We start from the raw sequence: 15000 nt of genomic DNA, 5'->3' as shown, positions 1-15000 counted from the left end.
GGCTAACATCATCTCACCGCAGTTAACCATCGCCTAAACTTCGTCGAACCAGACAAACGAGCCCACAGCAGGGCATTGAAAAGACATGACAGGGAGTGAAACGAAGTATGCCTCGTGCGGAAACATCCATGGATCTCTACCAAAGCTATTTACTTGGAAGTATCACTAGTATATTACTTTTATTTGGTTTGTTTGTTATGTTTGCGAATCTGAACCCTATTACAACGATTGCTTGAAACTCCACTTCTTGCGCTTATTCTAAAACTGAAAAATGGGTAAAATTGCAGGAAAAGTGCCGAAATTGCAGGAAAAACTGTTCGATATTACGTATTTCAGACAGAAGTCCGAGAGACTTTTTTAAAATCCATATAGACTATTGTTATCGCTATTGTTTTCTTGAAACAAAGGAGTGTATGCATAATGAAGTAGGGACCTGTGCGGAAATCTTGCCGAATACCCTGCCACTCGAACAAAGTTCTGCGTAGCCGGCAGTGCGGTACGCAGAGACTAATAAATTTAAGTTGAAGTATGAAATTTATTCAAGTACCAATCAATTGTGATCAGTAATCGAGTACTATTTTCTTCACACGAACTCGTGAAAAGTGTAGTTAACCGAACCGTAAAATGAAAGCTAAAATGGTAAAAGAGAGTTTAAGCCTAATCACTGAAACGAGCGCTTAGGCTTAATCAGTAAACGAGTACTATTTTCTTCACACGATTGGGGGTAAGCCGATTGTTCGATTCACAATTCGAACAAGACATGACAGTATAAGGAACTTCCTTTGTCGCTGAAACGGCTAAAAATATGGGGAAATCGTTTCTGCTTGAGTAGGAGCACCTAAGATCTATTTATACCCCGATCTGCAAATTCTATTTCGTCTCATTATTGCCAATGTTACACACAAAAATCACAAGGATAAATTAAATTTTGTTTTTCTCCTCCCCTAGGTCTAACTCGTATTTCCGTAACAGATATGACGGGCTACTCTCCTTGCATCGGTGTCATCTTATATGTATGTTTGTATGTTAAAAGGTAAATTCATCAGTTACAAAACGTTCAGTTCAGTTCAGTTCAGTTTATTTAGCCACAATACATTACCAAGTTTAGTATAAAAAAAGAAATTATCACATGGCAATTCAATTCTTAGGGAGCCCAGAAGAAACCATGGGGCTAATAGGACCTGGGCCCCCTCGTTACATAAAAGAATACAAATCAGAAAGAGCTTACATGGATTGATGGACTAAAGAGACTGCTTAATTAAATTACCATTACACATAACACGATATTTTCCTTATTTTACACTAGTAACAAGAACAAGAAGGGGAAGACATCAGAATCTGATTTATAACATGACAAGAGATACGTTTCAATCTTAGACTGAAAAGAATATAATCATTAGCATTTCGAATGTCAGAGCATAACGTATTGAAGAAGACTGGGCCTTGGTAAATGATGGAAAATTTCCTTATATTAGTACGGCAAAACGGGATATAGAATCGGCTAGAACCACGAGTATGATAGTTATGAACCTGATTCGTACGTAAAAAAAATTGCTAAAAGAGGGAGGAAGTAAGTTATTATTATAAGAATACATAAGTTTACCTAGGTGCAAAGAATAAATATCTACAAACTTAAGGAATTTTAAATCTGTAAATAATGGATCAGTATGCGCATCAAAGGGCTTCTCATTAACAATACGCTTTTGTAGCAAAATAAGACGATTAAGGTTAGTAGGGTATGTTGAACCCCAAACTATAATACAATATTGAAAATAAGGGAAAAATAACGAATAATACAACGTTTTCAAGGCAAGCTTAGTGAGACAAGGACTTGATCTACCAATAATACCAACAGATTTAGAAATTTTGCCAGCAATATGTGAGATATGTGATTTCCATGAAAGGTTTTCATCCAAAATAACTCCGAGAAAAGTAACTTCCTTGACGCGGGTCATCTTGTGACCATTAATTTAACGTAAGAACTAAATGCAATCTAATATTTCAAAAACAATAAAACAAACTAAAACATAAAAACTGCTTTACATGAATGCCGTTTGTTTAACCCTGACCATAGTTATGCCCTGACATTTTGGAATTCAACCCAGGAGACTTTACTGAAAGCAAGAAGCTGATGATAATTTCAGGACATATAAGATAAACGATAGACCGAGTAGATTCATCGTGTCTTTAAATTTTGACATCAAATGAACAAAAACCAAGATCTTAACTGACAGTTATATTTCGGTATAAACTATACCATCATTAGACTTAAAATGCATACAAAAATTAGGAGCTTAAATAGTTACAAAAGGTATACTCATGTAAACAGGCAATTGCCATCACTTAACAATGGATTAAAATCCAGCGGGGAACTCTGCCTGTTCTGTTAGCTTATACCGAAATATAACTGTCACTTAAGATCTTAGTTTTTGTTCATTTGTTGTCAAAATTTAAAGACACGATGAATCTACTCGGTCCATCGTTTATCTTGTAAGACTTTACTGACATGCGCGATTGATGGCAGTAGCCTGGGACTGGCGGCTTCGCCACTTGTTCGTCTAACGCCGCAGGGAACAAACTGAATTGTGAAAGATTGAGATGGTGGAAAGATGATACACAACCGCGATAGAATTCTGAATCAGGAGCTCAAAGAAAGAAAAGAAGCGTTCAAAAACGCCAAAGACTGAACAGACGTAACATAAAGGCAGGCAGAATCTCTGAGAAGTTTTGTCAACAGCTCAACTCGAAATTCATTCACAGACATAATTGTGTCGCACGGCCTTTCCTGATAGTCTGTCAGAATATACTTTAGTGTACTCAAGCCGTCCGTCGCAATCTAGGCACTGCTTTGTTCCAACTCTTTATACCTAAACGAGAAGAAAGAAATTATTGAACCCTTACATTTAATTTAAAGGAAACCACCATTAAAACCAGAAAAATAACTTTAAACCACGGTACATAATGTTTACAATAAAACTTGTTCGAACATTTTTCCAATGAAAGCGATTGTAATCTGAAAGAAATAACCTTTAAAGACGCTCCTTTGACATGTTTTGGTTTTCAGATTTCCTGGGCCCCGCCATCTTGAATAGCTGTGACTAGTAGGGACGTTCTTTTAGCAACGACGACGGCTACCGCAGCGATAACGCCACAAAGCAAGAATATCATTGGTTAAGGAAGGAGAAATAATCGTTCTGCTCGTGCAGCAAGCATTTGAGTGCATTTTTTTGCCGTAATCCACAAAACAACGAGAAATCAACAAATTTCACTGGTTTTGACGACGAAGACGTTTCTGTTTTTTTAACGATAAACTGCTAGAGAATGGCACAATTTGGAGACTTAACTTTCTACTCTCATTATCTAAGGCGGCGATATTTTACTTAGTTCACACAAGCATCTGAGGCCGTTGAGGTTTGGAGCAAATGCCAGCTTAATTGATGTCGAACAAAGTGTAGACTATGTGTAGCCTCTATTTGTATGATTTCAGCATCGCGTCACCACGAAACCAGTTTCTGCGCCTTGTGTGTCAAGAGTAAAACCGAACTAGAAATGTTCGAGTATGGTAAAAATTAACTTTAATCACTTACGCTATTTGTTTGCAACTTCTGGTCAAATATCTTTACAAGCTCGCCAAACGAAGGACGTTGTAAGGGATCTTGCTTCCAACAAGACAGCATTATCTGATAGCTTAAAAAAAAGAAATGTCAAGTTAGCATTAGACTTTGAGGGAGCTTCTGTTCCACAATCACAAAAGTAACTGGTATATTTACGTGTCATCTGAGCACCCTTCTGGTTGCTTCAGCCTTTGTCCGGATTTTAAGAAGTCCAAAATCTCGAGGCCTTTCAAAGCCGAATAAGGCAATTTTCCTCAAAGAAAGAATAAAAAAACAAAATAGAAATAGCAACAACAATAAGTACTGAAAACTACCACTACTCCAAAATCATGCACTGGTGACGCAGGGTTGGGTTATTTGCACTTCTTGTGGAACAATATTTTGTTGGGTGGGGTGGGAAAGGCTGCTGGTAGAAGGCATTTGAGAAATAGACTACCTCGACGATACGGCGGCCACTTTGAATTATATTGTTCCAATAGCTATTAACCATTATTTATGGGATGGTTATGACTGGAAGCAATCGATACTCGAAATAAGGTGAGACGCTTCGTGATACATATACAGATGTAACATTTGGGAACGTTACGAGTTAATATCTGAAAACCTTAGTGTTAACCCGCTTCGGCAGATAAACCACACTCTGTTAGGCAAAGAATAACTGCTGGGTAAGGTACTGATCTCAGTGATTAGCGTTAAGCGCTGACTCGAAATGGTTAGCTTTCATAAATTGTTCTTGAGACATTAACTTTAGTAAGAACGATTGGTACTTTATGTACCGACAAAACTAACTCTCTCACTTTATTTTGGAGTATCCACTCTAGTCATAACCATTATGGGATGTTCAGGGGGAAAATACAATTAATTTGCTCCTTGAGCATCCCATAATATCTTTTTAAACAATAGAAATCAAAATGGCTGCCGAATCGTCGAAGTAGTCTATTTATCCTACAGCAAACAACATACGTCTGGCTGAAATTTTCGTTTCACCAAAAATCTAAGAAACTAGTTTGGTTTTAGCTCATTTCTTTCCTACTATCTACAAATATCAAGGGACTTCTCAAAAACGACATAAGATAGAACATGATAATATTCATGCTCTCATACCAAGCAAATCTCTTGGACTTCCTTTCCCTATTTTGAGGGAATTTGGCGTGTAATTTACCCTGTGGTTCCAAAAACACTCCGGAAACGCTGAGAATATTCTCTGAGACTATATAGTTAACTCCAATCGACGCGTTACATCCAAAAGCAACGTTAAGTGTGAAAAATACTCGTTTTACAGTCGTGAAAAACCACCAAAGCAAAAAAACGTGACCAAATAGGGCCATAGCAAATCCCCGGGTGGCTCGTACCTGACGAGGCGAAGCAACAGACGCGCAACATACTACAATACAATACAATACAATACAATACAATACAATACAATGCATACTTAATTGATCACTCCCCATTGGGGCTTTTCAGGGCCAATGAAACACAATCACAACAGAACAGAACTTTCAACAATTAAGAATCCTAACGGACCGGAGGAAAACCAGTGGGCTTTTTACAAGTGCAGCTGAGAGGTTGAACAAAGGACAACCAGGAACAAATTAAACCAGTGGTCAGAACTTGTCTTGAGCCCGGGATTCCCGAATCTCAGGGCGAACTCCTTAACCACTGGGCCACAATGCCTCCAACTGAAGACACTGAACGCTTGGGATTTTACGCAGTGCTGGCTCCCTCGGTTGAGAAAAAACAACTTTTCAAGGAACTAAATGTTCCCAAACGTTTCTGCCTGGAAATGAAAAACATAAAAGAATTACCTCCAGATGCAATTTCCCACAACACCACACCAAACGCCCACCTAACAGAAAATAAATTTAAACCGCACGTCAACAAGTATTTGTCAAAGTGAAAGCACCGCTTTAGTTTTCTTTTTTCAACGTAGCATCTAAAAAGGAGGTTAAGCCACCTGAATCCTGGCTAAGATACACAATGTAAAGTAAAATTTTCTTAACAATTTGGCTGTTGAAATGAAGAAGCGATCTTCGCACTTATCTTGACAATTTAAGCAATTGTCTGTTACAGACACCTGAAAAGTTCAGGTTGGCTTCAACGGCATTCGAAATCATGTCCTCTGCGATGGCGATGCAAAGCTCTACCAACTGGGCTATGAAGCCCCGGTCACTGATTCGGGAGCAGGTCAATTTGTTCAGCGATGGACTCAATGAATGAAAGAAATTAATTATTTTGGGATAACAGGGATGTTCCCTTTTTCCACCCCAACAAAAAAAACTCGATGGCTACACAAACTAATACGGCAGGTACAGATGTGAACAGTGATATGAATGAGTGGATACAAATTTTTCTTTCACACCGCTATGAAACTCACACATCAGTCTTGACATTGTAAGTAAAATCCTCTATAGATTCCAACGCCATCCAGCGGACTGGCAACATACCCTATGGAAGTTAAAAGATATGCTTGTCGACTAAATATACATCGACGAGCTGGTGGTGCGACAACCTCGTTCCCAGGGTCTCTATTAAAGTTGGGAAGAGACCCTGGTTGGGGATGGTCACGTGTTTTCCAAAATCTGGGAGTTTTTTTAAATGTGTATTGTTTGGGTGGGGATGGCAGTGTAAGCCTTGTCATCATTGCGAGGAACAGAATCACAACCCATTTGATTTTGGGGCCAGACGACCATCCACAAAACGTTTCACGGCAAGGTATTGAATGTACTACGCATGGAATTCGACGTGACAGGTAAAAAGTTGTTTTTAAATCGATCGGACACAACAGAAAATATACTCAAGTCGTTCGAAAATTTGTATGCCTTGAGAAAGTCCGGATTCAAAGTCTAAGACTTGAACAAACTCAATTGATCATTGGAATTGAGCGATAACGAAGGATACTACGCACGCTTAAAGAAAAGAAAGTTTTGTCATGAAAGAAAAGAAGCGGAACGTTTATCCACGGAAAACAAACATGCCTTGCGATCGATCAGTGGGTGTACATGCCATATGTCACGTGACTTCAACCTAAATGTGCAGGTATTTTATTTTGTTCTTTGACTTTCAGTTTTCTTTTGAATGTTAAACAAAGTGATCCCTAAGTCGCAAGCTTATACAGCAAGCAAACAGTTTTTACTTTTTTATATTTCAAACAACTTCGTGTACCGGTAAATTGTCGCTGTTATAGTTTTTGCAACTGCACACCTGGCTTTAGCGTTTAATTTATAACACAAATTGTGTGATGCATATTTTTAACGCCGGTAAAATAAGAGACATTTTATTAAGGAAACGTAGTGTGTGGTGTATTTTTTATGATGTTGAATGTTCTGTAAAAGCAACTTTAGCTAGTAACAAAATCTCCTGTGGAAATATAACATCAACTGTTTTGACCTTTTTGAAACTTACACTTTAAAGTAATGATTGTTTATTGAGAAAATGCCTTGTGAGTGATTACAGTTTCGCCCAGTTGCGGGTCAAAATATGACTCTACCCCAGTGGGAAAATGTTTGCCGAGGAGAACCACGTGACCAGCCCAACCAGGGTCTCTCTCCTCATCTACAAAGAGACCCTGGGAACGAGGTTGGTGATGCAAAAGCAATCGAGGCACTCAAGTTTAAATTTAATTCAAGTTGTCATTCTCATACCCCCGACATATGCTCGTATGCACCACTCTCGTAAATATCACGTGACATGCCAAAATCAGATACCATGGCAACATTATTCTTGTCAAGAAGTACATTTCGTGCAGCGAGGTCCCGATGAACACACTGCAAATCAACAAGGGCAAAGAAAAGTCAATAGAAGACATTTGATACGTATAAATAGATGGTTTCACCTGAGGCCACAGCAGCCATATTGGTGTAAAGAACAATACCGTTTGTAAGTAAAGGTAGACTGAACTTTTGACGTCATAATAATTGATAGACATTTACCACTTTGCTTGAAAGGTGCAACATTCCACTGGCCACGCCTCGTGCAATCTTGACTTTCTCGGTTTCGGTAAAAGTCGCTTTTTTATCTCCAACATTGACGTATGGATTTGCGCGATTTTCCTTCAAACGATCCAACAAGCAACCGTTCTCTGCAAGGCGCACAACTACCAGTATCGGCTCTATTTGGAATGAAAACAACAAAGTCAATAATTAGCAACTTTTAAGACAAACGGACGGCTAAGCGATTAGTCTGAGATTGTCAATGATATGTTTAACGTTATCATTCATCACTATTCTGTTTTACCGAAGCCCATGACTAGGACTGGACAACTTCTCACGGCATTTTTACAAACCGATCTATTTTTAGAAAACCTTTTCCATCAGAAAGAAAGGCCATTCCGGCCTGGTGACGCAATGACGTCAAGTTAGTTTCTTGTGCATCGGGCTCTCACGGGAGCCTCATTCGCGGAAAATTCTAAAAATAAATCGTTCTTTGAAAAACGCCGTGACGGGAATACAGGGTAGTTGTTCGCTCCTACTCATGGGCTTCTGGTTTTACATCATGGTCCATTATTTCTTTTGTATCGTTGTTTTGTCCATTGTTCTCTGAACCCGTCCCGAGAGTCCTTCCGAGAGCTAAATAATAGAGAGCTTTAGATTCTGGGACGAGAACGACTACGAGTACTAAATTTTCTCATAGAACAACAGTGAGCGAGCGCAAACCAGCATCATTTTGGCGGGAAAAACGTGTGTGGAAATTTTAGTACGAGGTTCTGCAAAAATGTCCTCGTGTCAAAACAAGTCAAGAAGACGGTAGCAGTTTTGGCATTTTTTGATCAGCAAAAAGGCCCAGGTAACAGCAATAAGAATAACTTAGCAACCTATACTGCTAACAAAGAGTAAGATTAATCGTACGGGTTATAAATCTTCTTAGTATTTTCGCTAAAAAACAAACAGTCAAAACTCGTACTCGTTCTCGTCCTCGTCCTAGAATGTAAAGGACCCTAATATAAAACTGAATTACGGCCGTTGTGAATAAGTGCTTTTTAGCATTAAAAGGACGCATTCCCTCTTGTTCATTACTGTAATTATTGTAGAAAAGTGGCCCCTGTAATTAAGAAAACTTATTAACTTGAAAATCACGTGCCACATTATTAGCCAGTCACAATTAAGAGCAAAACCGATAATCCATTTCCGAATCGCGATTTTTGTTTTAAAGGTTGCGCATCAATACTCGCTCTGAAACAGAGCGTAACATGTAACAGATATTTAAGATGCTGGCGCCTGTGAATAAGTGATTCTTAAAGTCATTTTTTTCTGTACACTTCTTTGAAACAATTACAAAAAATGGTTCTGCATTTTATAGATTATCTTAAGAAGGACTGGAGGTTTCCTTTAATGGTCCTTGTCTTATTAAATTGTCAGTCTTATTAAAGCATTGATTTGGCACCACTAATCCGCAACAAAATAGAAAGATTTGTGTCAGTGTTTGCCAGCCTAGCATCTAGTTTGTGCAGTAAACTAAAGATCGCTCTACGAACAACTTCTTACCTCCTGCCGTACATGCCCCCAAAAGACTGACAATATTAGGATGTTCACCAACTGTCACCATAATGTTTAGTTCGTTTATGAGGTCTCGCCTTTCTAGCTCTGTGGCACCCTCTGTCATTCAAATAAAAGGAGGTTGTTAGCGCAAAACCAGAACATGGCACTCCATAAAGATGGGTGTAACTTAATAATATATAGATTTAGCCAAGCCTAAAAGCGGAGCTCCCGGCTTGTTTATTCTTACTGGCTGTGGGATTAGTGAAAATAAAAGGATTTGGAAGTGTCCGACTCTTGGTTTTCCTGGATATTACTTACTTATGTCATTTTCTTCGCTGCCTACTTAGTGAATTTCACAGTTAATTTCATCCGCAAAACCGACTGATCGCATGAATCACGAAGGGATGAGTTTGATATCGCCTGGTTTTTCCAGCGAAATCTACCGTCTAATTCACCAGTTAGGCAATTAATTTTTCTTGAATCGCAAGAGTTTTAAAAGAAAACAAGCATATTCTCAGCAAGCGAACGGAAAAGGAAAGAGGCCATTTCAGAGTCGACTGTCAAAAGCCAGCGAATAAGAATCACGCTAAAATTAGAAATCACAGACGTACTATAGCTCGTGACGTGACAGATCGTACTTTATTTATTCCACTTTATCTCTGAAAACGAGATCATTTACATTTTGATGTATTTCATTGAAACACGCCAGCTTGCCAAAGTGACCAGTATCACGTAACCATATCACGGGCTCAAGTTTAGAGCTCATCGAGGAGGCAATACTCCAGTTTACACTATAGCTAGTTTACAGCATACATCTTTGATATTGGACATCAATGTTATGGTCAATTGACACCTATCAAAACAAGATATCCGCTGACCAGTATCACATGACCATATCGCGGGCTCAAGTTAGACCTTATCGAGGTCAGCTGTTTTTTTGAAGTTGACCGCTGACCCGGGACTGGTTGTTGATTGGATCGTAGGCTCAACGCAGGTCAGACACTCACACACACCTGAACAAGGCTTAATTTTGCGCGCTCTTTCTGTGGCTCGCCGCGGCTACACAGCCATGCTACGTCAGCAAAGCTCTTGACAGTCGATGCTTTTCGTGTTCACGTACGGTTTGGAAAATATATTTTTCTTGCATTTTTCGCTGGTTTCAATCCAGGTTTAACATAATATAGCTGTAGTTATTAAAGTCAAGCATTGGAGGGATATAAACTTAAAGCTGAGCTGTTTTTGGTATGTCTAAGGTTGCAAGATGCCTGGACGGCCTATGACAGAAGAACAGAAACGAAAGAAGAGAGAAATAGAACGAGAACGACAAAACGGAACACCAAAAATAGATTAAAGTTTTTGGAATAACTTACTCCACAAATTCTATTCTTGGACACTAAACCGTTTGGTATTTCCATGAATGAGTGATTTGAAGTGGATGCATATTTCTAAAACGTGGTTGAGTCGTGTCTTCCTTCGTCCAGGAATGAAAATCGAAGTTTTATTCTTACCTGCATTTAAATCACAATCATCTGTACTCTTTTTTGACAGAAATAATCGATGTGTTGCTGGTTTGTTTGGCCTTAAAATGCGAGCGAACAAGAAGTTTTTTTACTCCGCTTGCCTAACTAACAGTGACAAGAATTTTGCTTTTAGGCTTGGCTAAATCTATATATTATTTATGTTATTCGTTTTGCCCTGGATTGCGTGGCAATGTATGTTTTTAGTAGCCGTCTGCTGTCGGCGTGTTGAGTGATTTGGAAAGAACAAAATTAAGGTAGTTGTGATACTTATTTCTAAGCTTTCTATATGTAAGCTCCCAGATGATCACCCATCAGATTGATCGGTGATAGTCATCGTCAATTTCCACGTCAAAAGTTACTCATGGGCTGCATGCGCAGATCCGGGATTTTTCTTAGGAGGAGGTGGTGCACAACTGAGAGATGGGCTGGGGTAGCTGACTGGTGAGGTTTTTTTTTCTTTCCAGAATACCAGTTGTACTAGACACGGTGTGTGTGTGTGTGTGTGTGTGTGTGTGTGCGTGGGGGAGCGGGGGGGGGGGGGGGGGGGGATCCGCCCCTGGGCTCCTGCTCTTGGCCAGTTTCTAAGCTTTAGCCCAAGTTAAAAACGTTAGTATGGAGATAAGGTCAGGTGATTTGAGCTCCAAAGAGACCAAGCTCTACCTTTAAGCTTCTTTACTGCACAAGCTATCACTTCATTTTCATTCTTCAGCTCTCCTTTATAAACTTCTCCAAAAGCGCCCTGTCCTAACTTCACTTGGATTTGAAGATGCGATCTTGGAAACTCGCGCCAGCCTCCTTTCAAGGGCAACTCTATCTAAAAGGTAAGAAAAGTATGTGGGTGTTTTACAACAAACAATTAATGTGCTTGGACATGTATTTCTAAATCTACCCTAATTGCAAAAATTGTGTCGTTATTTCTATGCCTGACTTTCAGTATCCACGCCCTGATTGTATAGCGATTATTATGCAGCAGTACAGCTATTACACGATCGACTGAGTCAAAGCAAGAGAAAATGAGGGGACAGAGAAGGAGGCTCCCGGTCCAGCCCTTGGGATATGTCATGTCCACGAAAGTTATTTTTAGACGAGCGGAAGTTTTCCGAGACGTCCGCATGCAGGCCAACCTCGGTCCGATGTTTGAAAGAAAATATATATTCATCAGCCTTCCACGTGCGCCATCATTTTCTCTTTTCACTAAGAACCTGAGAGCGAGGCAAGACGGCATGCGGACGTCTCAGAAGACAGACTTCCGCTAGAACAAAGACTTCCGCTCGTCTAAAAATAACTTTCGTGGACATAACATATCCCGGCCAACGCCTTGAGCCTCCCTCTCTGTCCCCTCATTCTCTCTTGGTCAAAGCAAATTAGCGATCGGCAAAACTACCGGCTTTAACGAAGTAGCTGTAATCGCTGAATATATAACGGCTATACCCTCGCCAACAAAATCGGCCATATATCGCCTCCAATCGGCTACATACTCGGCTATCTGATAGACCATATAATCGATACATAACCAGCTCCACAATCGACTTCACAATCACTACAAAATCGCTTACGTAATGGCGGACACTTCATAATCCGCTACATGAGTAATAATGCATCATTTCCGAGGTTTCACCAAATTTCAGGATACTCTCATGTGCCATTTTTTTTTCTTGGAATACGTCAATTATTAAAAACAGAATGTTAATAACCAACTAAAACTTCAACCACATCTGGACTTACATTTTTCTGAATTCCAGACTGTCATTATATATTCACTACTGATATGTTTAACATTTCAAGCACTGTTCTTGGAATTGGAGATTTGTTAATTCCTTTCATAGTTAACATATGGAGATGGTTTCGAAATTTGACAAGTTTCTTTGTTCTACGTTTTGTTTAATTTTTCGGCCCTGACTATGCACAAACCACACCCTTTTTCTAAAACACAGCTCATTAAAATGCCCCTGTGATAAAAATAAATCAATTCCTTTTTTTTTAGATTTTGAAAGTGTGTTTGCTTAACACCTGACTTGCAAAATTTTGAGCTTTGGTTTAATCCAACGATTAAGGCCGTTTACTTTGAGTGTAACTTTTGGATTTCATGGTCCGCCATTACTCACGTTCAAAACTGACCGATTAGACCTCAGATGGAAAAGTGACGTCAAAGGCTCACTTGCTTAAAATTTGAACGTGTAAATGCATCTTATTATAGATGCAACACGCGAGTTTAAAAGTATGAAAGCCCAAAACTCCCGGCGTGGCATATTAATTCTGCGGCGTACACAGGCATTGCATTCTTAAACAAGTGAGGCTTTGACGTCATTTTATCCTCGCACCAGCTCTCTCAAGTACTGAAGTTAATAATAGCGAACCATTATATAGGAAAATCCCAGTTAAAATAAACAGGAGTCTTTTTGAAATCAAGGCTTAAACCTTTGGGCGCTTAGAATTTAGTTAACACAGTTTTGAAATCCAAAGAAAGAAAACAATTGATTTTTTGGTCACAGGGGCATTTTAAAAGTTGCGATTAAATTCTTCAAAACTCAGTTGTGAACTGAGGACAAAATATTGCGCATCGTCACGGTCAAGTTAACATGAAGTGCGATGTCACTGTTCTCGCTTTTGTAGTCTCCAGAGTTTCAGAACCAGTCCATCTTTTGCGTTTTATCAAATTTCAAGATACTCTCATTTTAGGTGGTTTTTTTTGGAAGAAGGATTGTTTATGCTGCGAGACGTACATGAAATATTAAAAACAGAATGATTATTTGATGACTAGCTGAAACTCCAAGCCCATCTCCAATTCCAGATGTTCATCATATATTCACAAAATATATTATTCGAATTATAATAATCATTATTATAATTAATTAAAATTAATAATGATAATTATAATTATTAGAATTACACTAGTTACTATAAATAATTGATATATCAAGTTGGAGACCTCTTAATTCCTTGCTAACCTCAATCTGAGACTTGTCCTCAACATTAGATTTACAAGGTGGTCCAAACTTAATACAGACAATCGTGATGAAGAGAATAGCTAAACCAAATGGCAACACGATAGTCACCATCAATTTCAGAAGAAATTTATCTGTAGATAGAAAAAATACAGCGGTTAGTTGTTCGATTTCTGTGGTGAGCGTTAAAATTGAATTATGCATACATTAACATAATTTATTATAAATAGCGAGAAGAAGTAAGAGATGAGATGAGATTTTTCATGTTCGAAGGCTTGTTCAATTTTTGAAGTTCAGAGTGTAGAAATTCGTGAATACAAAACTGGAGCAGCCTGAGTGTATCGTTATACAACGAGAAACTGTGAAGAGATTGATTATTTGTCGCGGCTGAAAATAAATACATAAAAAGGAACTATCTAGGAACTTAACAGGAGTGTGAGGATAGGAATTTAAAGATAGAAAACTGAAATAAAAGGATTCCCTGAATTTGTAAATCCAGATATTTCGTTGTTCGGAAATTAATCAGTATAAAGTCATTGTCGAACGAAGACAAATAAAGCAGTAAAACTGTATTTAAATCGTGCAAATTGATGTAAATTTATGTAAATGCGAGTCTCCTGCTCAAGGGTTCGTTCTAAAAATAGAAAGATACGCGCAAAGGTTGACTGAAAGATCTACTGCATATGGAGGCTCCTAGTAATGGGCTCCCGCGCTTTCTCATTAAACGGCCCTGCCTGGCTGTATGGATAGCTCTCTTTCTTAACAGGTTATCGGCCCAGGACGTGTAGTTATTACTGTAGGGATTTGAAGTGTTTTTTACCTTGGAACATGACGACAATGTCAGAAATTGTAAAGATCGAGAAGTTGAACGGAAAGAATTACCAGACATGGAAGTTCAACAAAAAGCTCGTTTTAATGGAGTGCAGTCTACACTGGAAGGTAAAGAAATACCCCCAGGAGATTCTGCAACTGCAACTGTAAGAAATGCTTTTCGATTACGATCTGACAAAGCTTATTCGCTGATTGCTCTGAATGTGGAGAAAAAATTGCAAGTTCACATTTCTTCGGTTGCCAACCCTCTCTCAAAGCATAGAAAATCTTGCAGAAGCAATTTGAGTTTGCCTCATTCACACAGATTGTCCGCATAAACCGTACGTTTTACGCAGCAAGTATGAAAGAAGGCGCAAATTTGATGCAACATTTAACCCATATGACTTCCCTTGCTGAGCAGTTATGGGAAATGAATGAGAAAATTTCTACGAAAAAAAAATTCGCCACGGTCGTGCTGGGAAATTTACCCGAGTCGTACGATAACTTGTTGACAAGTTCGAATGCCAGAAATGCCGATGATCTCGACTAAAAGAATATCAAAGCGTTGTTGATTGAAGAATATATGAAACGAACTGAGAAAAACGAGAAAGAAAAGTCTGACAATGCGCTCTTCGTG

The 15000-nt window shown here is 38.9% G+C and overlaps 1 protein-coding gene across 2 annotated transcripts in view; it reads right to left on the bottom strand.

Moving 5' to 3' along the window:
• LOC138032206 (uncharacterized) overlaps positions 1–15000 on the bottom strand; it is a 124286-nt gene that overhangs the window by 62275 nt on the left and 47011 nt on the right. Inside the window, exons 12-21 of one of the 2 annotated variants that reach the window (XM_068879825.1) lie at positions 13557–13687; positions 11269–11422; positions 9095–9205; positions 7544–7722; positions 7256–7378; positions 5989–6059; positions 5420–5460; positions 3771–3867; positions 3588–3687; positions 1062–2867 (exon numbers count right to left, since the gene is read on the bottom strand). In XM_068879825.1, the coding sequence (XP_068735926.1) occupies positions 2862–2867; positions 3588–3687; positions 3771–3867; positions 5420–5460; positions 5989–6059; positions 7256–7378; positions 7544–7722; positions 9095–9205; positions 11269–11422; positions 13557–13687 (1013 nt within the window). In that variant the 3' untranslated portion in view covers positions 1062–2861. Of the gene's footprint in view, positions 1–1061; positions 2868–3587; positions 3688–3770; positions 3868–5419; positions 5461–5988; positions 6060–7255; positions 7379–7543; positions 7723–9094; positions 9206–11268; positions 11423–13556; positions 13688–15000 lie in introns of those variants that run through there. The other variant, XM_068879824.1, reaches the window with a different exon arrangement.

This window comes from Montipora capricornis, chromosome 14 (assembly GCF_036669925.1).
Source record: "Montipora capricornis isolate CH-2021 chromosome 14, ASM3666992v2, whole genome shotgun sequence".
Taxonomy (NCBI): Eukaryota; Metazoa; Cnidaria; class Anthozoa; order Scleractinia; family Acroporidae; genus Montipora; species Montipora capricornis.
This window is presented reverse-complemented; position numbering and strand designations above follow the sequence as displayed.